The 26,630-nt window shown below is 38.0% G+C and overlaps 1 protein-coding gene across 2 annotated transcripts in view; it reads right to left on the bottom strand.

Moving 5' to 3' along the window:
• Nucleotides 1-1,126: 1,126 nt before the first annotated feature.
• Nucleotides 1,127-26,630, bottom strand: part of srrm3 (serine/arginine repetitive matrix 3) — a 125,697-nt gene continuing 100,193 nt past the window's right edge. The window contains exons 11-14 of one of the 2 annotated variants that reach the window (XM_057820169.1): nt 16,368-16,591; nt 12,976-13,221; nt 12,775-12,906; nt 1,127-5,123 (exon numbers count right to left, since the gene is read on the bottom strand). In XM_057820169.1, the coding sequence (XP_057676152.1) occupies nt 4,889-5,123; nt 12,775-12,906; nt 12,976-13,221; nt 16,368-16,591 (837 nt within the window). In that variant the 3' untranslated portion in view covers nt 1,127-4,888. The remainder of the gene's footprint in view (nt 5,124-12,774; nt 12,907-12,975; nt 13,222-16,367; nt 16,592-26,630) is intronic. The other variant, XM_057820170.1, reaches the window with a different exon arrangement.

The following is a 26,630-nucleotide window of genomic DNA, read 5'->3' as shown; positions in this document are numbered from 1 at the left end:
TCGATCTGGGGCTCCATGCAAGATCTCACCCCGTGGCGTCAAAATGATAACAAGAACGTTCAGCAAAAATCCCAGAACCACACGGGGGGACCTTGTGAATGACCTACAGAGAGCTGGGACCACAGTAACAAAGGCTAATATCAGAAAAACAATGCGCCGCCAGGGACTCAAATCCTGTTTGCCAGACGTGTCCCCCTGCTGAAGCCAGTACACGTTCAGGCCCGTCTGCGGTTCACTAAAGAGCATTTAGATGATCCAGAAGAGGACTGGGAGAATGTGTTATGGTCAGATGAAACCAAAATAGAACTTTTTGGTAGAAACACAGGTTCTCGTGTTTGGAGGAGAAAGAATACCGAATTGCATCCGAAGAACACCATACCCACTGTGAAGCATGGGGGTGGAAACATCATGTTTTGGGGCTTTTTTTCTGCAAAGGGACCGGGACGACTGATCTGTGTAAAGGAAAGAATGTACGGGGCCAGGTATCGAGAGATTTTGAGTGAAATCTCCTTCCATCAGCAAGGGCATTGAAGATGAGACGTGGCTGGGTCTTTCAGCTTGACAATGATCCGAAACACACAGCCAGGACAAAAAAGGAGTGGCTTCGTAAGAAGCATTTCAAGGTACTGGAGTGGCCTAGCCAGGCTCCAGATCTCAACCCCATAGAAAATCTGTGGAGGGAGTTGAAAGTCCGTGTTGCCCAACGACAGCCCCAAAACATCATTTCTCTAGAGGAGATCTGCATGGAGGAATGGGCCAAAATACCAGCAATAGTGTGTGAAAAGCTTGTGAAGAGTTACAGAAAACTTTTGGCCTCCATTATTGCCAACAAAGGATACATAACAAAGTATTGAGATGAACTTTTGGTATTGACCAAATAATTTTTTTCCACTATGATTTGCAAATAAATTCTTTAAAAAAACAATGTGATTTTCTGTTTTTTTTTTTCTTCCCACGTTCTGTCTCTCATGGTTGAGGTTTACCCATGTTGACAATTTCAGGCCTCTCTAATATTTTCAAGTGGGAGAACTTGCGCAATTAGTGGTTGACTAAATACTTATTTGCCCCACTGTATAGAAATAAAATAAAATAAAAATACCTTTATGCTAAGAGAAAAAAGCAAAGAGAATTTATTTTCTGTATTTCTTTCAGTTTATTTTCAGGAATGTGAACTTGAGCACTACAAAGAAGGACCCAATGGACCAAAGGGGCATTATTAGATTTGGGAATAAATTAAGGACAAGCGTTACATGGAAAACAACAGTCAAATTTGGAGGAATTGTGTCTGGTGGACCTTGATTGTTTTTGCTTCAAGCCCCCCAGGACACATCTTGACAGTGTCCTTGCATTGTACGCTTTCTCGACAAAAGTATTATAAAACTTTGCTATGGTGTTGAAGAGAGCGGTGAACATCTTAGAAAATGTCTCAACAGCTACTTCCCACATTGGGGTAAAAAAAACATTTGATGGGGTTGAAGTCAGGGTATTTTGGATCTTTGCTTTGTTCACTGGAGCTCAAAATTAAATATTAAACATTTTCCAATGCCCAATGTCTCATTAAGGAAAGGTCACACTTATAGTTGATAAATTGTATATTCATAAAGATGTTTGTATGTATTTTCACGGCAATAGATGTCCAATCCATTTTGAATGGGAGGGGCTGGAAGCGATCAAATGATTCCCAGTTGAAATTGATTGGACGGCTATTGCCATTAATGGACGTTTTCAATAATCAATTACCTTCTTTTACAAACTACCAGAGCATATACTCTGTAACCTGGGCTGGCAGTGAATGAGTTGATTGGAAAACTCGAAATAAATATATAAAAACAATAAATAGTCCAATAAATTAATCAATATTTAAATAAATAAATAAATAAATAAATACATTAAATAGTAGATTCACAAAAACATGTGCATGGAAATCTTTGCAGTAAATGTTCCTGTACAGCACAAGTGCAGTCTTATAATCACGTCAAAAGCGGGGTACACACATACGGATAATCGCGCCAAAAATACATATGCAAATGGTAATTATTTAGTTTATTTAAAATTAATAATAATTAAAAAAGGAAAAACAAATATTTGCTTTTTTATTATATTTTTTTTCATTTAATTTTTTTATCATTTATTAAAAAAGGGTAAATAATCGGAAAACATTCTCTTTTTCCTTTGTTGGATTTGATTTTTTGGAAAGGAAAAAAAAAACAGTTATTAATCTTTATTTGAAATTTACAAAAAAAATGTTAAAAAAGAAAAAACAAATTGTAAATATACTCCAATTTTTGGACTGCAGAATTTTAAAGTAACGAAAAACAAACATTCGCGAGCCACACAAAATGACGTGGTGCGCCAGATCTGGTCCCGACCCGCCAGTTTGACACACCTGCAGTAGTCGTTCCTACCCTCCAATTTAGACGTCTATTGCTGTCAATTACAGCCAATGAGTTAAGAATGCTACGTGTATACCCCGCTTTACAACACACATTCTCAGTGACCCATAAACCAAGGATTGGTAGAATAAACATACACACCAGGAGTTATTTACATAGGGTTGACTTAAAGTCATAAATAATACATTTTTTCTAATTTGCTTTTGACTGGCTGACATCCCACAAAAGTAGCATCCAATAACATTAGTTTGGGCGACGAGGCCCCCTACATTATCTTTTCCCATTTGCCATGCTCTACTGTGTCATGGAATATACAGTGCATAGTTTACAAAGCCAGAAGAGCTATACAGACAAACCTATACAATGCAATTTATAGGCATTAAAAATGGTTTTATCCTCTTTTGTTCTTATTTTCATTGATCTTGTTGCTCTCAGGTTTTCAACATCTTTGGTAGCCTGGCAAACCAGCCTGACTTTGGCCGTGTATAAGACATATGGGAAGTCAGTCTGGTTTCAGTTGAATTTCCACTGCGGTCCAATGTCGACCGACGAATCACAGCATGCGAAGAAGGGCTTTGCGATGCGTCACGAAGGAGAGCGACGGGGAATCTTGAGCATTTTCGAGGCTGTCGTAGGGGACTCGACGGCACATATTTTCAGCGTCCCGTGAATGATCATACAGTGTAGTCTCGTTCAAAGCGTGAGAAAACACCAAACTTTGCACATATGCACTGACCTGGTGTCAGACCAATTCAAAGGCAGACCTAGTAACCCTGCAAATCTTTCGAGATGTTTAGTGTTTGTTCCCTTCTCAAAAACAAGTACTGTACACTAAGTATCTTTAGATTTTTCACACAAAAATGACAGTGCGAAAATTAAACAAATGAACACACAAATAAATAATTAAAAGTGCCATTAAAATGCATCTACATATTTAAATATTTATTTCAATATTTATTTCAATGTTTTACTTCATTTATTTATTCAGATCATTTAAAAGCGAAAATATTTCGATTTTTATTTATTTACTTATTTAAATTTTTATTTATATATTTCATTTTAATTTATTTATTTCAATTTAAAAAGCACTATCTTGACTCCAGAGCCATGTGGCTTATTATGTAGTTTAATGAGCCAATGACAGAAAAAATGAGATAAATAAAAAGTGAAATAAATACATGTTGAAATAATTAAATAATGAAATATATAAAAATTGAAATAAATAAACATTAAAATGCATAAATAAATATTGGAATAAATAAATGTTGAAATAAATAAATAAAACTCGAAATAAATGTTGAAATAAATAAAAATAAATATAAATTGAAACAAATAAGTAAAAAGTGAAATATATAAATAAATATTGAAATAAATACATATAAAATGAAATATAAAATGAAATAAATATATGAAAATGAAAATAAAAAAGTATTGAAATACTAGTAAATATTGAAATAAATAAAAATTGAAATGCATATATATATATATATATGGAAATAAATTTTGAAATAAAAAATAAATATAAATTGAAACAATAAAAAGTGAAATATATAAATATTGAAATAAATACACATAAAATGAAATAAATATACAAAAATTAAAATAAAAAAGTAAATATTGAAATAAATGAATATTGAAATAGAAGCGTTTTAATGTGTATTTATTTATTTAATTTTTGCACTTCTAGTCCTCCATAGGAAGACCAAACTGACTTGCCATGTATCTTGTATATGGCTAAAGCCAACTAGTTTGCCAGGCTACATCTTTGGGGGGAGCAAGGAGAAAGAATAAATGGTCCCTTTCGCACAATGTGTTGAATGCAACCATTTCTAATGCATACGTAATGTACTTTGGATTTTGGTTGCTTTGTGGAAAAAGTCAAAGGGCATGCCAGCAAATAGCAAGATTTGTTTCCAAAGGCTCTGCCGAATCAACTCAGTTTTTGGATTTTTTTTTTTTTAATTAAATTTCTCAGATTTTTAATGAATTTGCCCTTAAACAACACAACAGTGGGTTTGGGAAAAAAAAACAATAAAAAACCTCGGGGTAAATTTAATACCGATACTAGTATTTGTAGCGATGCGGTGCAGTATTACCGAACAGCCGAGTGTCAGAATCGGTTTTGGAAGCCAATAAAGGGTTTCAGGTTAAGACTGATTAAATCGACAATAATAACAATAAATATATAAATACAATAAATAATAATTAAAACAAATAAGAAAAAGACGGTAAAAAGAGCCTACTAGAAATGCTCTTTGTTTAAAAGTTGAAGTTGTTTGAATGAAAATGCAATACTTTGGTGGAATCTGACTCACAAATTAACACTGACCTTCAATGATATACTTGTAGTATTTCATAACCACTGTAGCATTGTTCAAAGGCAAACACTAATAGCTTTCATAGGCCAAATACTTACCAATCGTAGAATGCTGCTTCAACAATATTTACACACTCTAACGTCGAGAGATGATAGTCCACGACCGACCTGATTTTCCTCAGCTGTCGTAGCTGCTGCGGCTGGAGTAAGTGTGGTGACTGCGAGAACGGCTCCTACTTCGACTCCAGCTCTGACTCCTGCTCCAGCTGCGACTTCGACTTGGACTCCTGCTCCTGCTCCGGCTCCTGCTGCGGCTGTAGCTGCTGAAGCTGCGGCTGGAGCGTGAGGGGCTGCTGTCGTAGCTGGACGACGACGGGCTCGGCCGGTAGTAAGGGATCGGACGTTTACGAGCGCTACGGAGGAGAATGACATATTCAGTACAGCAAAATCACTGCTAAGAATCAGGTGTTTGTGATCAGGACAGGAGCTAAAAAATAGAGTAGCTGTGTGGGTTAGAAAAAGTACAGATTGCACTCATATTAGACAAACATGTGTCGTTAGTTTTCTGGTTAATAGTCACACTGAAAGAGCGCCAGATAAGTAATGAGCACCCGAAAGAACTTGTCTTTGGAGACAAACACCAGCAGACAAAAACAGTGAGATTAGTACTGTGTTGAGCCAGCATGGGCTATATTCGAATATTAGTTGCATTAAATTGCAAAAATGTATTCCCAACATTCTATTTTCTTTCTTTCGTCTTTGTTGATGAAATGTAATGTTCATGAAGAATTCAACAAGAGTGAATATTTGATAGGGGGAAAAAATGTGTTGCACCAATACTACTATCGGTATCAATACAGCACTATTGACATAATCGGTATAGGAGTGTAATAAAGGGATCCACGGATCGAAAGACTTGTAGTTCTTAAAAGATAAACATATTTATGAGTTAAAATACTTTGATATCGCAACCCCTCTTGATGTTTTCGTGTTCATATAATTTGTAAAATTAGTTTAACTAGTAGGTCGCCATTGATGTTGACATCGCAGGGCGGTGACGTCACATAGTTACGCTGCCAGGCTTTCAGAGTATGACTTTAGCGACATAAACATGTCATCTGTTCAACCCTTTCAATTTGAACCCGAGAGGAACATTAATGAGTATGATAGCACTGTTGATATTTCAACAAAACGAGTAGCAAAAGCAAAATGAACAAGAAAGACGGGAGGAGACGTGAAGAGAGTAGGAACAAATAAAACGGTGTTCTGCCAACATGTGCTACACCGACGAAACGTCCTACAAGAGGCGAATTTGCCACCCAAAGTACCACCGTGTGTTTTCAGCTTGTTTAGTTTAGATTCATACAGACAGAACATACTAAAGACTGCCTTAAGAAAATACTTAAACGTAGTAATATCAAATAAGGTTGGTTTAAATATACTACCTGACTAATGTGGTCAACAGAAACACAATACTTTAAAGTATGAGAGGGAAACACATGCATAAAGTATTTTGAGGCAATGAAAAGGTAATAAGAGACTCAATAAAAACACAAATGGTAAGTAATCGCCTGTTTTAACCGATCAGCGCATGTGTTGGAAGCCTCACCGCGTAAAAGGAATTGCCGTAACCGGGTAGTATTCGTCGAGTGACAGTGACAATCTACTTGAGCACCCATACAACATGGCGCCCTCCGTAGGTCAAAACATATACTAAATATTATAGCTTTTTAAATCAATGGCAATATGTTATGTATTTCTTATAACATATTTTAGTAAAAGAGAACAATTGTGGCTTATTAGAGTCTTTAAATCCGAGGTTCCCTTTAAGAAAGAACTCACCGATCCTGTGCAATATGTACCCTTGACGATCTAGTTTCCATTTGCCAATCACCCTATCCAAGACGGCCGCCAGCTACGCATGCCACAACAAAAAAGATGACTACTTCTTCAAATAGAATAGACCAGTGATCCCAACCACCGGGCTGGGGCGTGGCGCATTTGCTCCTGGGCCGCAGAGAAATAATGAATAATTTGTTAAAAACCACAATTTGGCCTGTGTCTCTTAACACATCAATACTCATCCGAGTAAAGATTTGTTTATGTCGACCTCACATACCGCCGCCATTACTGGGGTGTTTGAAGCCCAGCGTCAGTCAATATAAACAGTAACGTTAGCTGCCGTTGGCTATGTGCTGCGGGCGGCGACGTCTTTGGACACATTTTTTACGGGTAAAAGGCCACCTGCTGAGATAGAAGAGAAGCCTACAACCAAGTCTATTCTGCATAATATGTGGCTAAAAGCTAGCAAATGACGCAACAAAAGCGAATGCACTGAGAGCATCATACCTCGTGGCGAACCGTATTGCTAAAGCCAAGAAATCTTTCACAATTGAAGAAGAACTCATTAAGCCTGCGACAAAGAATATTTGTCGTCAAGTTTTAGGGAAGGCCACTGTTAAAAAAAAGGTTGATTCAGCGAGTGGTGATTTACATTTTTCCTGCATTTAATGTTAATTTGTAACCCCGTCGTGTTATTTTACATTTACTACAATTTTCTGCAACACATTGTTGGCCCGTGAAAAAAAGGCCCAGGTCACACTGGTCCGTGGTGCAACGAAGGTTGGGGACCACTGGAATAGACATCTGGCAGCATCAATGGCAGTCAATGAGGTGGGCAAAAAAAAATAATCTTCTGGCCAAGATACACCCTCCCACCAATTAGATTATCACGACTAGAAATCCATTTGGGAGGTTGTAGCAAATGAATATTTGTACATACGCTGTTTAGGAATCCAATTTCAAATGGATTGGACATCTAGCACCGTAAATGGCAGATAATGATTTAAACAGTGCTTGACCAAGCCATGACAGCATTTACTTTACATTCAAGTGAGTTAAAGTAATTTAGCATTAACATAAAGTATGGTAGAAAACACACACAAGGCTGAAAAAAGCAGTTTCTGCTCTATCACCCCTCTTTAAAACAAACTGTTGTAATTTTAGCAAAAAGAACTGTTGTGTTTGATAGAACAATATGTCTATATATGCTGCCATATCAGTATTACGGCGCATTCAGCCCCTGGAGTATTTTTAATTTGTACGTTTTACATTGGAGACCCCCGTTTACAGACACTGTGCAACCGCTTTTGTTTCAACCCTGCCATAAAAAGAAGGTAAGTAATTAATTAATTAAATATATATATATATATATATATATATATATATATATATATATATATATTAGGGCTGTCAAAATTATCACGTTAACGCGCAGTAATTAATTTTTTAAATTAATCACGTTAAAATATTTGACGCAATTAACGCACATGTCCCGCTCAGACAGTATTCTGCCTTTTGGTAAGTTTTACAGCAAGGCTTTTTATGCTGTCTAACAGCGAACTCATGTGGTCGCTTTGCGACATGGTTTATTGTTGTCTTGCCAGTTCAATATTGCTGCAGGACGTCTCGGGCTGACGCCTACGATGTAATGTTGTGCTTATATGATCCTTGGACAAGATTTGTCCGTAAGTATGGTTGTTGTAAATAATGTACATATTATGTTAGTTAGCGAAATGTTATATTTTTTGTATGAGATGCTTTTTATGTTTTGTGAACCTGTATAGCGTGCTAAGCTAACGTTGTTGCTAATGCAATGCTTGTGTACTTTTTTTTTTTTTTTTGTAGTTTTACGACCGTCTAAAGAGGACAATGGTTTGAGGCCATTTTATTAATAAATCAGATGAAAAAGTCTGATGAAAAGAAGTCTTGATTATTATGGCGTCGTTCACTAGCTGTTTAGCTTTGGAAAAAGTAGACTACTTCGGAGTGAGGACAGCATAGACAGATTTAAATGACAGTAGAGTGAAATGCCCACTACAGTCCGTATATACCGTATGTTGAATGTATATATCCATCTTGTGTCTGATCTTTCCATTCCAACAATTTATTTTACAGAATATATATATAATTTACAGAAAAATATGGCATATTTTATAAATGGTTTGAATTGCGATTAATTGCGATTAATTACGATTAATTAATTTTTAAGCTGTAATTAACTCGATTAAAAATTTTAATCGTTTGACAGCCCTAATATATATATTATTATTATGATTCAAATGTCTATCATTTTTAGCTTAGAATCATTAATTGATGTCTAATATTTAGTTTTAAAAAATGACTGTGTAAAATTATTCACACATATTTTAAACTTTTAAAAAATTACGTCACAATGAAAAAAATAGTGTCTGTAAATAGGTTACGGATATCTACCTAATAACTATCGCTTGATTGTATTTTTTTTTTGTTACTGTCACAATTTACCTGATATTTCAGATGATAAATAATCGATCCAAACAAAGAAAAATTGGGAAAAAAACGTTTAAAAAAACTTAATATTTGCAAAAGAAAATCTCGACCACTCCTATTGTCCATGACTTCTGCGTCGCGACCCTTGTTGTATTACCGTGTTTCACCCATAAAATCCCCACAAAGTCGACCTGTGGCATTTCACAGCTGTGTTTTCACACTTGGTGATACATGCTACATGGAGTTTTTGGATCAACATAAGGTAAGTACGTGATAATATCTCGTTAAAATCCGCATGTCTTTAATGATGCTCGCACCCCGAGTTACCGGGAAGCCACAAAAAGACATACATTGCAGTCGAACGCTAGCGCAAGAATTATGGACACAGCATGCTAACTGACTAGTGTGCTATCCATAAATTAAAATATTATGATATTGGAATTTAACCCCTAAAATTCCCCTGGAAATGTTTTTTCTTTGCACAGATTAAAATCAAGCCAAATCAATAAATGTATGCAGTAATGTTTGTTAAAGTGTTTGAAATTTTGACAAATCGGGGGTCTCAGAGCGGAACTTCAAGTCAACTGAGTGTGTCCCGCCATATACTAGTACATATGTATCTTAAAAATGTGGCATTGCTACAGTATTAGTATCGGCCGATACCTCAAAGCCACGTATCGGATTCAGTATCAGGAGCTAAAAAAATGGTATTGGTGCAACATTAATAATAACAAAAATATTTAAAAGGAAGAACATTGTCAGATTGAAAATGTAATACTGCATATTGTATTTTTAGTTTATTCAACTGAATATTGGATGAAAAGGATTTGCAAATCCTGTTTTCTGTATTAATGTACAATTCAACAGGTTGTCCCAACTACGAAATAATCAGTATTTCTGCTCTTATGTTGTTAGTTGTGTGCTCTAACGTATTATTTTCTGTATTGATCATACAGTGATAGTGGTGGCAATAAGAGGTAAATGAAGCCGGTAAGTCTCCTGGCACCAAATGCACAGCCCGCCACCGGGTCAGTTAGAACACTATCAAGGTATTGCTCTTCTGGCTGCAAATAAGTTTGTGTCCTCTAGCCAATGGGAACACACAAGCAAGAGCGAGTAGAAAAAGCACCTTGATAGCACTTGTAATTATTTTCCATGAGTGAGTAGGCAGAGTTTGAGAAAGGATGTGGAGGAAGCGAAAGGAAAAACAGGAGGAAGTCAGGTTTACTCTGCGGGTGTTTTACTGCTCAGTCAAGCTTCAGAAGTCAGACTAGCAGGGTCCTACTGCACGGCAACAGTTACCACGGTAACTGGCCTGCAGCTCAGGCGCATCTGGTTGTCTTGGCATCGGAACCTTTAAGGGCTGGAGTGAAAGACGACAGCACATTTCATTGTTTTACATTCATTTCTCCGGTATCTGTCGATTTCAAAAACATCAGGGCAAAACAATGTTTCAATACACTCCTGATTATATTTATTTCCTTTTTTAAATTTTAATTTAAATGAGTTTATCACTAGTTTATCACCAGTAGATGTTCAATCAATTTGAAGTGGGAGGATTCGCTGCCACCCTCCCACTTCAAATGGATTGGACGTATATCGCCGTCAAAAGCAGACAATAAGTTGATGTCTTGCATAAGCATACAGTAAACCTTTTGTTCTGTATTCTGTTATTATTAACTTATTGTTTGCTATTGACAGCGCTAGACGGCCAATCAAAAAGGTCAATGGGTGTTTTTAATATTAATTAATATTAATATAAATTCTTCTTTTGTTAACTAGCACAACTTGTGCTCTGTGACTGCTATCCATACTGTGTACCTGGCCTAGAAGTGAATGATTTTAATACTAAATATACTCCATTTTATTTTTTTCCTTCTTATTAGTATTTAAATGTTTTGAAACTTACATGTTGGGAAACGATGTTTTATTTTTATCATCATTACTATTGAAGTGTCACTCTGTCATTCTTTGCACAACGCCTTATCAGAGGGGGCCGAGCTTCATTTAGTAATTGCCGAAGATGGCACACGCTCATGTCGGATTTAAGCTTGGATTTACTTATGATTGGATTTAACTATGAAAGCTGTGCTGCGTACAAACAGGAAGGATTGTCTCAGGCGTGATTTGTTCGAAGATTCAAGATAAATATGATATTTTTTGTACCATGCATGCGTGATTGAAGCATTTATTCGTAGGAATTTCCTTCTTTGTTTACACATGGAGGCGGCTAATTTTCGTAACTGACTAGCGTCATAGTTTACTTTTAACCAAGAATCGAGACTGTTTTACATCAATATCTATAAAGAATTCTGGGATTTAAGCATTTATTCACAAGAATTTTTGCCACAAAAGCTCTGTTTACGCCAGGCAGCTATAGCCTCATTCGCTAACATAGTAGCATTGTACTTGGTCAATATATGTAAAATAAACACTAACTGCACGGTTTCTTTGCTTTTAACCAAGAATCGAGGCTGTTTTACGTCCATATCTATGAAGAATTCTGGGATTTAAGCATTTATTCACAAGAATTTTTGTCAGAAAAGCTCCTTTTACGCCAGGCGGCCGCTAGCCTCATTCACTAACATAGTAGCATTGTACTTCGTCAATAGATGTAAAATAAACGCTTAGTGCACGGTTTCTTTGCTTTTAACGAAGAATCGAGACTGTTTTACGTCCATATCTATGAAGAATTCGGGGATTTAAGCATTTATTCACAAGAATTTTCGCCAGAAAAGCGCCTGTTATCCCAGGCGGTGTATAATGATAATAAAGGGCTATTCTATTCTATAATAAGTTGTGATGTATATAAAATGTATTAATAATCTATTGGCATATTATTTATAATTGATTCTGCATGTTTTCCTCAAGTATTAGGTTTCTGATGTTAAATTGACTGATTTATTAGCTGTTGAAAACTTGCTGTACATAAAAAAAAAAAAAAGTTGCTATTTTGGTCAAAAACTTATATGATATGGTAAATATTGCGATTGATCCTGAAAAATGAAAAATATAGGGGATTATCTCTGCATTTGGTGATTTTTGTGTATCTAGTGTAAAATCAGACTTTTATAGCCATTTTAAGTTGTGTTATACTATGAAAATATAATCAATTGGGATTTTATAAGGAAATGACTTTGAATTTTTTTATGCCGCTGCTCATGGAGACTCATAAATGGCTAAGGGAGATTTCTGTTTTAGTTTTAGGTCGGTAGCAGCTTTGGTTTTGAAAATATTTGAATTTGAAATTTTTGAAAATAGGCCCCCTACAAATCGGGCCCGTTTCCCATGTCATGTCAATAGGTTATGAAGTCTATCTATTATCATTATTATATTTTTGATTTAATTTAAAAAAAAAAAAAAAAGATTTTTCTGTATTAGATTTTAAAAAAGGGCAAAAAAATAACAAGGATTCATTGTTATCGGCAGGCAATAAGGTATTTTTTTTTTAATTATTATTATTTTTTTAAGAAATAGACCTCCCTCACCCATTTAGTACTGTATATGCAACTTATAGTAAAGTACGACCTAAATGTTTTTTTTGTTGCTGCATTTTTTTTTACTGGTGCGACATATATTCCTGAGCAATTCATAGTCTGAAAAATATTGTAGACACTCCCAAACACTGTTACTGAATCCACATTTCTTGCACCAAAATCTTGGGAGTGAATTTCGACACGATCAGTAACTTTGAACTCTCAAATACTGGCCAGGCAAGTAGGTTGCGTACGACGTCCAGAAAGCTTTTGTTACCTGGTAATTCTGCGCGCTTCCATGAAACTAGGTGAATCTCTCCTCCGTTTGCGAATGGGGGAATAACTGCGAGAGCGACGGCGGGCTCGGCTGTCGGCATCACTGTCGCATCGGTTTGGACTATCCCTCTCTCTGCGTAGAACATAGAGCCCGGTCAGAGTTGACAAATTGTGAATGACTCGAGAGTGAGTGCGCGCTCACCTGGAGGAATTCTCTCTGTTGTGAGGAGACTTGGCCTTGCTAAGGCCTCGGTCCCGGCGGGTGCACGAAGAATGTTCGCTGCTCCAGGAGCTGCTGCGATGTCTCGAGTTTTGTTTGCCTCGGGACACTTCCTTCTTTCTCCCCGACGTGTGCGAATGGTGACCCGGTGATGCCGACGGGCTGCGGTTGTGTGCCTGACCTCGACTGGAGCGGTGGTGACGCTTGGAAGAATGGCTGCTTTTTGTCCTTAGGAAGAAAATCATAATGAAGGGGATGAAACGCACAGATGCTTACATTGTGATACGTCAGTCATGAAAGCTATTTGCAATTTGCTCCTATTGCGGCGGTATCGGTACCGATACGGCACTAAAATGACATCATTAGTATCGGGGGAGTACAGTCATCCCTAGCTACTTCGCGCTTCAAACTTCCTGCCCTCAGTCCTTCGCGGATTTTTTTTCAATTAAAAAATACATAAATAAATACAGTATTTTAAAGAGATGTCCCAATCATTCATTCATTCATTTTCCATGCCGCTTATTCCTCACGAGGGTCGCGGAGGTGCTGGCAATCAAATCAAATTTATTTATATAGCCCTTTATAAAACCCACAAGGTCGCCAAAGTGCTTTACAACAAAGACAAACATGGCTCAAACTAAATAAAAGGCAGGAATCACATTAAGAAAAAAAAAGAAGTGAAACGGAAACAGTGCATCGCAATAAAAGTCAAACAACAAATAAAATAGATAAAATCCGAGAACATTAAAACACCTTAAGAAATAAAACATGAAACCAGCCTACCCTAATCTGGGGAAAAGGCAAGTCTAAAAAGGTGTGTTTTTAACCGAGACTTAAAAAGACCAAGGGGCCGTTTACATGGTGACGCTCCAAGAAGACGAAAAATTTCATGTTTGTATCTATATGGTTCCGTCTCCATTCGACCAATGTCGCAATTCCGCATCAAAACGATGCAGTATTCATCCCAGGCCCTAGGAGGCAGTGCAGGCCCCAACAACTTCATCAGCCCGGGAGACAACATGCCCGCCCGCTCCAAGCAATGGCATTTTTCTTTTGTTCCAAAAGGCACAAAAATGGAAACATTCAACATATTTAAATTAAAAATATGATAAAAACAGTCAATTAAAGCAGACTTTCCGCCATATTAGCTGTTTTTAATGTTTAGTAGCACCGCTGTACGCCCAATGTGACATGTACGAGTGCTGACGTTATCTGCGTGGGTCCCGTGCCACGGCAGCTTTTGATATGCATGCAGAGCAAGCCTCCCTCAATCCACCGCAATCGAATTCTTCCACTTTGGAGGCAGGTTACCAAGGTTTGAGTCTTTGCCTTCAGTCTTCACCAACACCATACGAACGCGAGACCCCTCCCCAACACAGTCATTGCGTCTTGGTGTCGAAGACTCGCCATGTAAACTGCCCCCTAGACTCGTGGGTGTGTGGATTTCAGGGTGTAGTCTATTCCAAACCCTGGAGAAAGCAACCGCAAAAGATTGGTTTTAAAAGCTCGAAGTTAACGACAAGTTAGGCAGGAGCGCCTACCTTCAAAGACGCTGAGTATGAGCTCGTTGAGCTTGTTAAACACTAGCGGTAGTGTGCCATGGCGACTCATTGTGTATGTAGGTCAGCAGCGTGAGCGGATTTGAGTGGACGCACTCAATGAAGGATTTAACAAAGACAAGCATTTTGCTATGTTATTCTTGTTTTAAAAGTATTCGGTGGGACAGTAGTATTTTTACCCATCAACCACGAAAAACGAGGGATCACTGTACTTCGAAATAAAGTGCTGATGCGAAATTTTCGAGATAGACGTCCAATCGTGTGGTGTCCAATCATCCTTCTGCTGTGATTTTAAATAAGTTTATAACTAGCAGACATCCAATCTGTTGGACATCTAGTGCCTTGGATGGCAAACGATGAGTTAAGCAATGTCAATTACTTTAAATTCTAGTGAGTAGGCAGTAATTTAGTATAAAAAATGTAGGTATAAATATTAATTTCTTTTAGTGTTTGTGAATGCTAAAGAGTTGCACTTTTTAACTAATTTAGAGCTGAAACGAATACTCGAGCAACTCGAGTAACTCGAGTTTAAAAACTGATCCGAATAATTTTATTTACCTCGAGTAATCGTTTATTTTGACAGCTCTAAGCATCACGTTTTGCTCGGACTACTTTTAATACGGGACAACGCGCTGATGTCACGTGGGGAGAGGAAGAAGGAAAAAAAAAAAAAAAAACTTACTGTAGCCGACAGCCGCTACAAATGACGCCGATGTTGCTAAACACTAGCCCGCATGATGCTACGTTGGTAGCAGGTAGCGTCTGATGTGTCTCATAGAGATCACATGTATGTTGAACTAGATGTGAAATGACAGACTCGGCTGCGTCTGGGCAGCGTTAGTAAACAGTAGTAGTAAAAGTAAAAGTAGAGCGCTAAGCGCTTAAAAAGAGCGCTAAGCGCTAATAAATAAGATTAACGTTACTGTCACTACTAGCTCACGTAACGGTAGCCCTGCGGAGACATACAGGCTTTAACATAACATAGCATTGTGGAGTGGAGTGAAGAGGGTGTAAAATAAAAACTTAATAATGCTAACTATCAATTTTAGCTCAGTAGTCATTGCTGGATAAATCACCAAGTAGCACTGGTCCCTAATGTGCTCCAATACAGCCTGTATCATACATTTATTTTGAACACTGCAAAAACTAGAACTTAAAAATGGCTTGACACAAATAGAAATTCAATTGAAACACGTGGGGAAAAAATCCTAACTTTTAAGTGATGTGTGTTATCAAGCGTAATGGCATTTTTGGGTATATATATATATATATATATATATATATATACACACACACATACATACATACACATATATATACACACATATATATGTACATACATACATACATATATATATATTATTTTTTAATAAGATCTAAAAGTTTTTTTGAGTGAAAGCAGTGAATTAGTCTATTTTTTTATTCCAGTTACATCTGAGATGCAATTGTTCGCTATTTTCAACAATATACATCGAAAATAAAGACATTGATTGACTGAAAATGGTTCAAGATTGGATGAAATGTCGTTTTCTCATGTATATTTATAATTGCTCTTCACCTAAAAATTTATTTGTTTTATCCGATTACTCGATTAATCGATAGAATTTTCAGTCGATTACTAAAATATTCGATAGCGGCAGCACTAAACTAATTTATTATTTTTTTTCTATTTTTTATCTGAGTTTGTTCTACATGATAAAATGTCTGAGTGAGTGCTCGTCCGTGACCGGTGATTCCATACTTTTTGCTAGGGGTTGTACGTGTTACATGGTGTTATCCCAGTCTAACTCAGCCAGGATATGCCTGTCTTCTTACTTCCTCTGATGGCGGCTGCTCCTTCCTCTGTGAGCGTGGTTGTGGTGGGAGTGCGCCGAGTCGCTGCTTCGAGCAGGAGAGTGGGTGCTCTTGTTCCGTCCCCGCTGGCAAGCTCTCACGTTTTCTCCACTTCCAGTATCAGTGCTGTTATGGAGCTTCTGCTTATGCTCTTTCAGCAAATTTGACTGGATGCTTGAGGAGCCCGTGGCCAATAGGTTCAGCTTCTATAAAGAAATGATGACCAACAAGGACAACAACAAAAAAAGAGGGGGGGAAATGACAAAAGAGCATTAGAATGTTATCAATATTTGACTTTATCGAGCGCTACGGTGTACCAAAGAAAGATAACATCAGAAAGAAAAAAGATCTAGGATTTCTCTGTATGGCTTGTAGATAGATAGTCCTCTATGGTGCAGCGCATGCAATACTTGGCATGCAAAACCATAATGAGTTGAAGAAATCATAACCGCAAAAAAACAAAACAAAATTAGGAAAAGGAAGAGAGGGAGAAATACCAAAAAAGTTAATCAAATAATAGAGCAGAGGCAGAAAGTAGAGAGCTACAGATAGTTTCAAGAGAAAAAAAGAGGACTTTTTAAATTATTTTTGTCATGATTTTAAAGAAATGAAACAAAACAAAGAGAGAAGACAACTGGACGGAACATCACAGAAATGGAGGGAACAAAATCAAGATCACAATTATTCAATCGGTCGAATCAGAAACAAAAAAAAATCATCTTGCTACTCAATGATCTCTTTCTGGATTTTTTTTTTCCCCCGGAAGACATGTGCTGACAAGTGAACAGCGACCCATTTTCTTTGTTTTTTAAAAAAATGCTTATTCTTGTTTAACTCCCTTCTGGTTAACATCCACTTACCAATAAAGTGGTATTCCCTCCTTTAGTAGGTAAGGTATGAAGAAAAGGGAAAAGTGGGGCAACATAAGTGCATCATTAGATTCACAAAATGCAAGAGAAAAAGACACAAAACCCTTCCCTGTCAGTGACGCATGAGACAGTGCATGGAAATCAATGGAAAAGAAGTCAAAGCAAAGAGGAAAACCGGGATGTGCGAGGGATTCCTCGCACCTCGAATGCTTCTTCTGGGCCAGCAAACTCTGGGAACATCTGCCTCTATCTTTTTTCTTCCAGAGTAAAATCAACCGGTTTCGCAGTCAAACGGACCAGACTTTGAGCCCTTTAATTCTGTACATTTAGACTACAGGGGTCAAAATCTTTGTTGTGGGTCACATTGTTTTCCGTCGGAGGGTCTCTATGTCGGCAAACCTATATTTAACTTATTTGCCTGCCATTGAAGGTGCTAGACGTCCAATCCCTTTTGACTGGGAGGGGCGAATAAACGTTGTCAGAGTCAAATGGGATCCTTCAGTCAAACAATAGTCCTCCGTGCTCCACACAGCAGAGAACAAAGTGATCAACTGTAATAACAGGTAGTCCCCGGGTTACGAATGAGTTCCGTTCCCAATGCTGGCGACGTAACCCGAAATTCCACTTAAGTCGGAATTAACCCTTTAAGTACCCCTACAATATAATTATCCAAAAAGTATTGTACGGGGTGGGGCAGAGCAACTTGCTTATTTGAATTTGGCACCCTGAAGCGATGGTTGCTCTGAGCATGGTAGGGATGGATTTATTTGAGAGGGAGGGGCTTAAAGTTTGGTTCTTAATGTGCGTTATTTATTTTATGAATATTTTAGGAACCCCAGAGAGCATCATGGAGTGGACCAAATTGGAATCCGCTTTCCCTGTTGAGCCATTTTTTTCAAGCGGTAGCTCAATTGTCGCAACGCAACGTGCATTCCATACATATTTCAATATTGCCACCCCGTGGTCGTGTTCCGGGCTGGCAGTCGATTGTTTCATGGGTATACAACTTCAGGGAAACGGATGATGTAAAGAAAAAGAAATCTGGCTACCCAAGAACAGCAAGGTCACCCCAAAACATTGACGCGTTGAGACAATCTGTTTTGAGATATCCCTGACACACAGCCTGCAAACACGCATCTGCTCTTGGGTTGTCTGCTCGCTCTGTGAGACGAATCCTCCATGAAGAATTGAAATTTCATCTCTACAAACTAGCTATGGTGCAGGAACTTAATCCACACGAATTTATTGCTTGCTTGTCCACTCCAGAATGCTCTCTGGGGTCCTGACAAATTACGGACATTAAGAACCAAATTTTAAGCCCCACCCTCTCAAATAAGACCATCCCTACCATCCTCAGAGCAACCATTGCTTTAGGGTGCCAAACTTAAATAAGCAAGTTGCTCTTCCCCACCCTGTATTTTGTTTAATGATGGAGGATACACTGCCCTCTGGTGGCCGGGTTGGGTCTGGCTGGACTTTCCCCTTGTATGACTGAGAAGCTGCCTCAGACATCTGACATGGATAAAGGACAGCTGCGCTCTGGTTTGGCCCACATGAGGCTGTGAGTTGTTTACGCTAAAATATGTTTGTGTATGCATTTGTAATTAAGTTCACAGCTACAGTTTGTGGATATACAGTATGTGTGAGGGATTTTCTATGAGAATTGTTGATACGTTAGTATTCGTAGCATTTAGGATTGCGGACTTTTGTAAGGCTAATTATGTTAATTTAATGTACTAAATTTACATATTTATCAGACTAGATGGACATTTGAACACCAATTGTTTTGTGTCAAGTGTTTTATTGTTAGAATGCGTGTCGCTTTGAACATAAATGTACATAAGTGTGTAACAGCTTTACAAATTGTCAAAAGTGAACGAGGTAGAAAGCTTTATAAAGTACATCTGCCTTGTTTGCTGTCTGTAAAGCTGAAAAACTTCAAGTTTAGTGAGGACAGTAGACATCATATTAATGAAGTACAGTAAAAAAATAAGATACTGTGCGGTACAATACGGTAATGTTTATGCGACTGGAGACAAAATGGCAGAAATCGCGTAAGTCGAGTACATCGTAACCCAGGGACTACGTATACTAATAATATTATAAATATATTGTGATTTCTTTCTAGTGCAAACTTGCACCCACTGGTGGTTATGATAACTGAACCGTGGAAATAAATATGCAGTCTACCCAAACATGAAGTAAAAAAACAAATTTTGGTAAGGAAAATGGACTACACTGTTAAAAAAAAAAAAAAAAACTCAAATTTATGTTAAAATATATTTTTGTACAATATACAACTGTTGGTTTACCTCATATTACATTAAAAAGTACATATCTTCAACCTGTCTGATGGTAGTGATGTCACAGGGCTCCCTTTCTTGTTCTCTCCTGTTCTCTCACTAGAGTTTGAACCCCAAGCTGTTACTATGGCAGTAAGGTGTACTAACTACTGAGCCAGCAGGATTGTCTTTTATCTTCACCTACCAGTATACTCTTCTAAGCTCTCAGGGAGTCATGTTTTCCCAACCTTCTACATGCACAACACTTCCACCAGCTGGTCTGCAGTAGCTCAGTTGTTAGCACGTTTAACTGCCAAAATGACAGCGTGGGTCAGAATCCCGACTAGAGCAGGGGGACAATGAGAAAATAAGGGATGCAATGTCATCACCTTTTTTCATAGAGGTGTGTGTACCTGCCGGCCATCTTGGGTAGAGGATCAGCGAATGAAAGTTGTTCCTTAGTGGTACCTCGACATACGATCGTTTCGACATCTGACGTAAAATTTGACTCGTCATTTGTCTCGACATATGACAACATGCTTGAAATTTATGACTTTGTTTTCCCGTAAGACGGACGCACAGCGGATCAACTTGGGTCCCAAGAAGGTTAGTGCAGGTGGTGAAAAAAGGAAAAAGGTGATGCTTACCATTGAAATTAAAAAAGGAATAATAGAAAAATATGAGCTTGGTTTGCGTGCGATGGAACTGGCTTGACAAAATGGCCGGTTTAAGTTAAGGTGACAATAAAAACGCGTTTTTATTTCCAATTTATTATTATTATAATTATTGTAAGATCGGCTAGGAAGTTTCGTCAGGTTTTTCATCATTTATTTCAGAACTTGTGCAACACAACACAGCTACTGTCCGCCGTAGCCGATGCCAACAACAACATGAAAAAAAGTAAAAACTTCCCACTCTACCGCACCTTTCTCTCTCTCATCAATCACGCGGTGCATTCAGGAACAGTATGCAAAACACAACCGCCACATTAGAACCCGATTCATTACGTTATCATTAGAGCTGTCAAAATTATCGCATTAACGGGCGGTATTTTTTAAAAATTAATCACGTTAAAATATTTGACGCAATTAACGCACATGCCTCGCTCCAGCAGATTAAAATAACAGTACAGTGCAATGTCCACTTGTTACTTGTGTTTTTTGGAGTTTTGTCGCTCTCTCAGGTATGTCGCTCTCTCTCTCTCAAGCTGGCGCTTGGGTGCGACTGATTTTATGTGCTTCAGCACCCATGAGCATTGTGTAATTACTGACATCAACAATGACGGACTACTAGTTTATTTTTTAATTGAAAATTTGACAAATTTTATTAAAATGAAAACATTAAGAGGGGTTTTAATATAAAATTTCTATAACTTGTACTAACATTTATCTTTTAAGAACTACAAGTCTTTCTATCCATGGATCGCTTTAACAGAATGTTAATAATGTTATTGCCATCTTGTTGATTTATTGTTATAATAAACAAATACAGTACTTATGTACCGTATGTTGAATGTATATATCCATCTTGTGTCTTATCTTTCCATTCCAACAATAATTTACAGAAAAATATGGCATATTTTAGAGATGGTTTGAATTGCGATTAATTACGATTAATTAATTTTTAAGCTGTAATCAACTCAATTAAAAATTTTAATCGTTTGACAGCCCTAGTTATTATTGTTATAATTATTACATTATTATTATTATATAATTCCGATTTGCATTTCTAATTGATGTGTTTTATCATGTGTAATTGTTACATGTAATTGTACTAGCACTATTTATTAAAGGGATCCACGGATAGAAAGACTTGTAGTTCTTAAAAGATAAACGTTATGAATTGAAATAATTTTATATTAAAACCCCTCTTGATGTTTTTGAGGCAATGAAAAGGTAATAAAAGACTCAGTAAAACCACAAATAGTAAGTACTCGATGCTTTTAACTGATATGCACATGTGTTGGACGTCTCGCCGTTAGAAAGAATTGCAATCACCGATAGTGTCCGTCTATAGACAGTGACAAACTACGTCATCACCCCGAGCGTCCTTTGCACGCATAAAACATGGCGCCCTCCACAGGTCAACACATTTACTAAATATTATGGATTTTTATATCAATGGCAATATTTTATGTGTATCAAATAACATAATTTAGTAAAAGTGAACAATTGTGGCTTATTAAAGCCTACAAGTCTAAGTGCGAGGGTCCCTTTAAGGATTTAGCATAGGTTTCGGGGCTGTGGAACGATTAATCGAATTATAATGTATTCCTATGGGAAAATCCTGCTTGACATACGACCATTTCGACTTACAAACCAGGTCCTGGAACGAATTAAATTTGTATGTAGAGGTACCACTGTACTTGCCGAAACCCAAATTGTCATTTATTATCGTATCGGTGCAACACTAATTTACAGTGTATCACAAGAGTGAGTAAAATATCTGCAGAAATGCGAGGGGTTAAGTATATCTTTCCATGGGACAACACTGACAAAATGACACTTTGACACAATGAAAAGTAGTCTGTGTGCAGCTTTTATAATAGAGTTAATTTACTACAGTCAAGCATGGTGGTGGGAATGAGCGCCCCCCCCCCCCCACCTCTTCATTCTCTGCAACAATCCTGATAATACTCCTGTAACAAGTCACATGACATTTTGAAGGGAAAATGACAAGCAGTTCTCAATTTGGACATTTAGGGATGTACGTAGTTTCCATGCGGTGTACTCACTTTTGTTTCAAGGGGTTTAGATGTTAATGGCTATATTTTGAGTTATTTTGAGGGGAAAATAAATTAACTCTATTATATAAGATGCACACAGACTACTTTTCATTGTGTCAAAGTGTCATTTTGTCAGTGTGGTCCCATGAAAAGATATACTTAAATATCTGCAGAAATGCGAGGGGTGTACTCACTTTTGTGATACACTGTACATCATCAGGATTTTTAGTGGAAAAAACAACAACAACAGCAACAAAAACATACCGTAAAATCGACAGTTACCTAAGCACTCTATGTTATTTTACGCCCCATTTTTTAACAGTAAAAATCTGTCAATTGCAGTTGGCAGTATCTTACCGTAAATTTAAGTTTTTGGTTTTTTTTTTTTTTTTTACACTGCTGGAAGATACAGCAAAATACTAGACGTGAGAATGAATTTGTGGTGGCAAAAGAAAAAAACAGCTCTAAAAACAATAAAATCTTCAAGAGTCAAATGATAATCGATGAAGTAAATTCATATGTTTTATAGACCACTTTTAAACAACAGAGAGAAAGAGAAAGAGAAACATTGACGGTCACTCAGGCTAGGGTGCTTGTCACATTCTCATCTGCATAAAGATCACGTGCGTAGGCAAAGCGTTACCTACCTTCCGTTTCGATCAGTGACACGTATGCAACATCAACAAAACAAGGAAAGAAAGAAAAAAAGATAGAAGGGAATGTTCTCCGCAGCGATATGGGAAAAAGACAATGACCTCTTTTAGTATCAGTGCTACATTTTTTTTATCCAGAGACTAACGACAAATAAACAAACCCCCCCAAAAAAGAAAATGAAGAATTTTTAAGAATCCAGATGGAAAATTAGGATGACTCTAGAAGCTACGTGATTTGCTTTTGTCTTTTTCGCTTGTACAAATGCAGCCATATTGGTATCCAAAGGGGAAGGGGAAGGTACAGGTAAGTGAATATACAGTTTAACACTCTCACTGCCATTGACGACAATAGATGTCCAATCAAGTGGTTCTTATGAACTCCTATAAATTCAATTAAAACTCTTCTAATGAGTTTATCGCTGGTAGACGTGGGAGAGTTGGCAGCGAATGAACAGTTGTTCATTCGCTGCAAACCCTCCCATCATCAAATGGATTGGACGTCTAGCGCCGTAAGTGGCAGCTAATGAGTTACTGTGATGGAGGGTAGGAAGGAGGTGTGGTGTGCATGCAGAGCTGGCAGATGTGAACCATATGTGGGCAGGAGGGGGAAAAAAATGCAACAACACCAAGAGTCAGCTGTGAGTCACATGACACAAATGAGGAGGCCGAAGAAGAGGGAGGAAGAGTGTCGCCGCTAAAATGATATACATTTTGAAAAGGACCCCAGATTCATTTTGAAAGCCTGCACCTTCTTCACATCTTAATACTATTTTTTCTACCATTACCACTACTAATACAAATGCCACATATACTACCAACACTAATATTAAAACACACTAATACTACTTCTACTGTTGAGATAGCAAATCCTATTTTTGGGAAACGTGCTTGAATTCAATTTAACTTAAACAGTTAAAGGAAAAAAGCTGATTTTGGAATCTGTTTACTTCCTTTTAAAGTGAATTTGTTTGAAGGTAAAGCGAATACAACCCATAGCAAAAAGAATGGAATCACCAGCCTCGAGCGAGCACTCACTCATTTTATCATGTAGAACAAACTCAGATAAAAAGCTTGAAAAAATAATGAATTATTTCAAAAGTGCAACTCTTTAGCATTCAGAACCACTAAAAGAAATGAATAAAAAACATTGTGGTGGTCAGTAAATGTTAATTTTATGGAGCAATTGCAGGGAAATATATATGGAATCACTTCATTCTGAGGAAAATAATATAGAATCACGAGAAACAAACAAAGAAATAACAATCAAAACACATCTTTAGTATTTAGTAGCACCACCTCTGGCTTTTATGACAGCTTGCAGTCTCTCAGGCATGCACTTGATGAGTATTTTTCTCGCCTTGCTGTGGACCATTTTTCTCAATTTCCACCTCAGGTTTTGAATAGGGTTGAGATCTGGGATGAGTCTTTTTCCAAGAATGCTTTAACAGTTTTAACTCTGTGGCATGATGCAATGTCATCTTGGAAAATGACAAATATAATTTTAATTGAAGGGATAAGAAAGCGGTCTAAAATTTAAAAAATCTAAATCTAAAAACGTAAACTTGTGCATTTATTAAAGATTCAACCACAGCCATCTCCCCAGTGTCTTTGCCTGACATGCAGCCCCATATTATCAATTATGATGTTTTCTTCAGGCAGTCATCTTTGTAAATCTCACTGAAACAGCACCAAACAAATGTTCCAGCATCATCACTTTGTCAAGAGTCATTAATCTGCATTGGACATTTTTTCAAGCTTTTTTTTTATCAGAGTTTGTTCTACATGATAAAATGTCTGAGTGAGTGCTCGTCCAAGACTGGAGATTCCATACTTTTTACTTGGGGGTGTACAAGCCCTATTGGCCTTATGGCTTCTCACAATGCATCTCTCTAGAGGTAGTGAACAACCTATCGACACTTAAAAAAGGAGCAAAATACAGTGGTACCTCTACTTGCGAACGTTTCTCCATACACAATTTTCAGGTTAATTCACACCTCAACGGTAAAAATATTGTCTCTTGTTACGAAAGAAATTTCAGGACACGGAAGGCAAAAATACAGTATGGCTGGTACTCGCAGCTCCCAGAGCTTATAGCTTCTCTGCCACTGGCTATTGCCTAGAATTTCTTGCATCCAATTGGCCAAAAGGGACCTCTACTGTGTGTGTATGTGTTTATTCCAGCGTTTTCTTCATTCGCCCCTCGTGTTCCGACAGTTTTACATGAGTGTATTAACTTGTATTCTTTACTCTATTATTTCTATACTCAATACACAACTCTGATTTTATGTTCATTGGGCAATAATCTAATTGTAACATGTATTTGTTACATGTTTTGATGCATTTTTATGCATTATAAAAGATTTATGTCTGAACTGTGGGGGCTTGGAACAGATTAGGCCATTCACATGTGAAACACGTCTCTACTTACAGAATTTTCAAGTTATGAAACTACTTCCGGAACTAATTAATTTCGTTAGTAAAGGTACCACTGTATCTGCAATACCTTTAAAGGGAACCACGGATAGAAGGACATGTGGATCTTAAAAGATAAATCTTAGTACGAGTTATAATAATTTGATATTAAAACCTCTCTTAATGTTTTAGTTTCAATAAAATGTGTAAAATCATTTCAACAGGTCGCCATTGGTGTTGACGTTGCAGGGCGGTAACGTCACATGGCCACGCTACCGGAATTCCACGTGTCACTCTTTAAAAAAAATAAAAAATAAATAAATAAAACAACGTGTCACTCTTTAATTGTGTAAGTTAGTGATTTAAATACGCCAGAAGGGGTATATGGCGACTTTTAAAATTAATTAGGGATCAAGCCAATGACTGTGTTTTGTCCCTTGACTGACGCCGTATTTTTCCTTTAATCCACAGTGGGCTATAAGGCAGAGAGAAAGAAGAGTGGACACAGTCGCGCCGTTTATTGGCGCAAGCTTCGGCAACTCCTTCACAACAAACAAAGTATCATATAGCTAAAATACATCGATCCATCCATTATCTTCCGCTTATTCCGGGGTCGGGTCGCGGGGGCAGCAGCTTTAGCAGGGAAGCCCAGACTTCCCTCTCCCCAGCAACTTCAGCCAGCTCCTCCGGCGGGATTCCAAGGCGTTTCCAGGCCAGCCGAGCGACAGTCTCTCCAGCGTGTCCTGGGTCGACCCCGGGGCCTCCCACCGGTGGGACATGCCCGGAACACCTCTCCAGGGAGGCGTCCCGATGCCCGAGCCACCTCAACTGGCTCCTCTCAACGCGGAGGAGTAGCGGCTCGACACCAAGCCCCTCCCGGATGACCGAGCTTCTCACCCGATCTCTAAGGGAGAGCCCGGACACCCTGCGGAGGAAACTCATTTCGGCCGCTTGTATCCGGGATCTTGTTCTTTCGGTCACGACCCACAGCTTGTGACCATAGGTGAGGGTAGGAACGTAGATCGACCGGTAAATTGAGAGCTTTGCCTTTTGGCTCAGCTCCTTCTTCACCACAACGGACCGGTGCAGAGTCCGCATCACTGCAGACGCTGCACCGATCCGCCTATCAATCTCCCGCTCCCTCCTACTCTCACTCGTGAACAAGACCCCAAGATACTTGAACTCCTCCACTTGGGGCAGGATCTCATCCCCGACCCGGAGAGGTCATGCCACCCTTTTCCGGCTGAGGACCATGGTCTCGGATTTGGAGGTGCTGATCTTCATCCCAACCGTTTCACACTCTG

The sequence above is a fragment of the Corythoichthys intestinalis genome, chromosome 18, assembly GCF_030265065.1.
Source record: "Corythoichthys intestinalis isolate RoL2023-P3 chromosome 18, ASM3026506v1, whole genome shotgun sequence".
NCBI classification, from domain to species: Eukaryota; Metazoa; Chordata; class Actinopteri; order Syngnathiformes; family Syngnathidae; genus Corythoichthys; species Corythoichthys intestinalis.
This window is presented reverse-complemented; position numbering and strand designations above follow the sequence as displayed.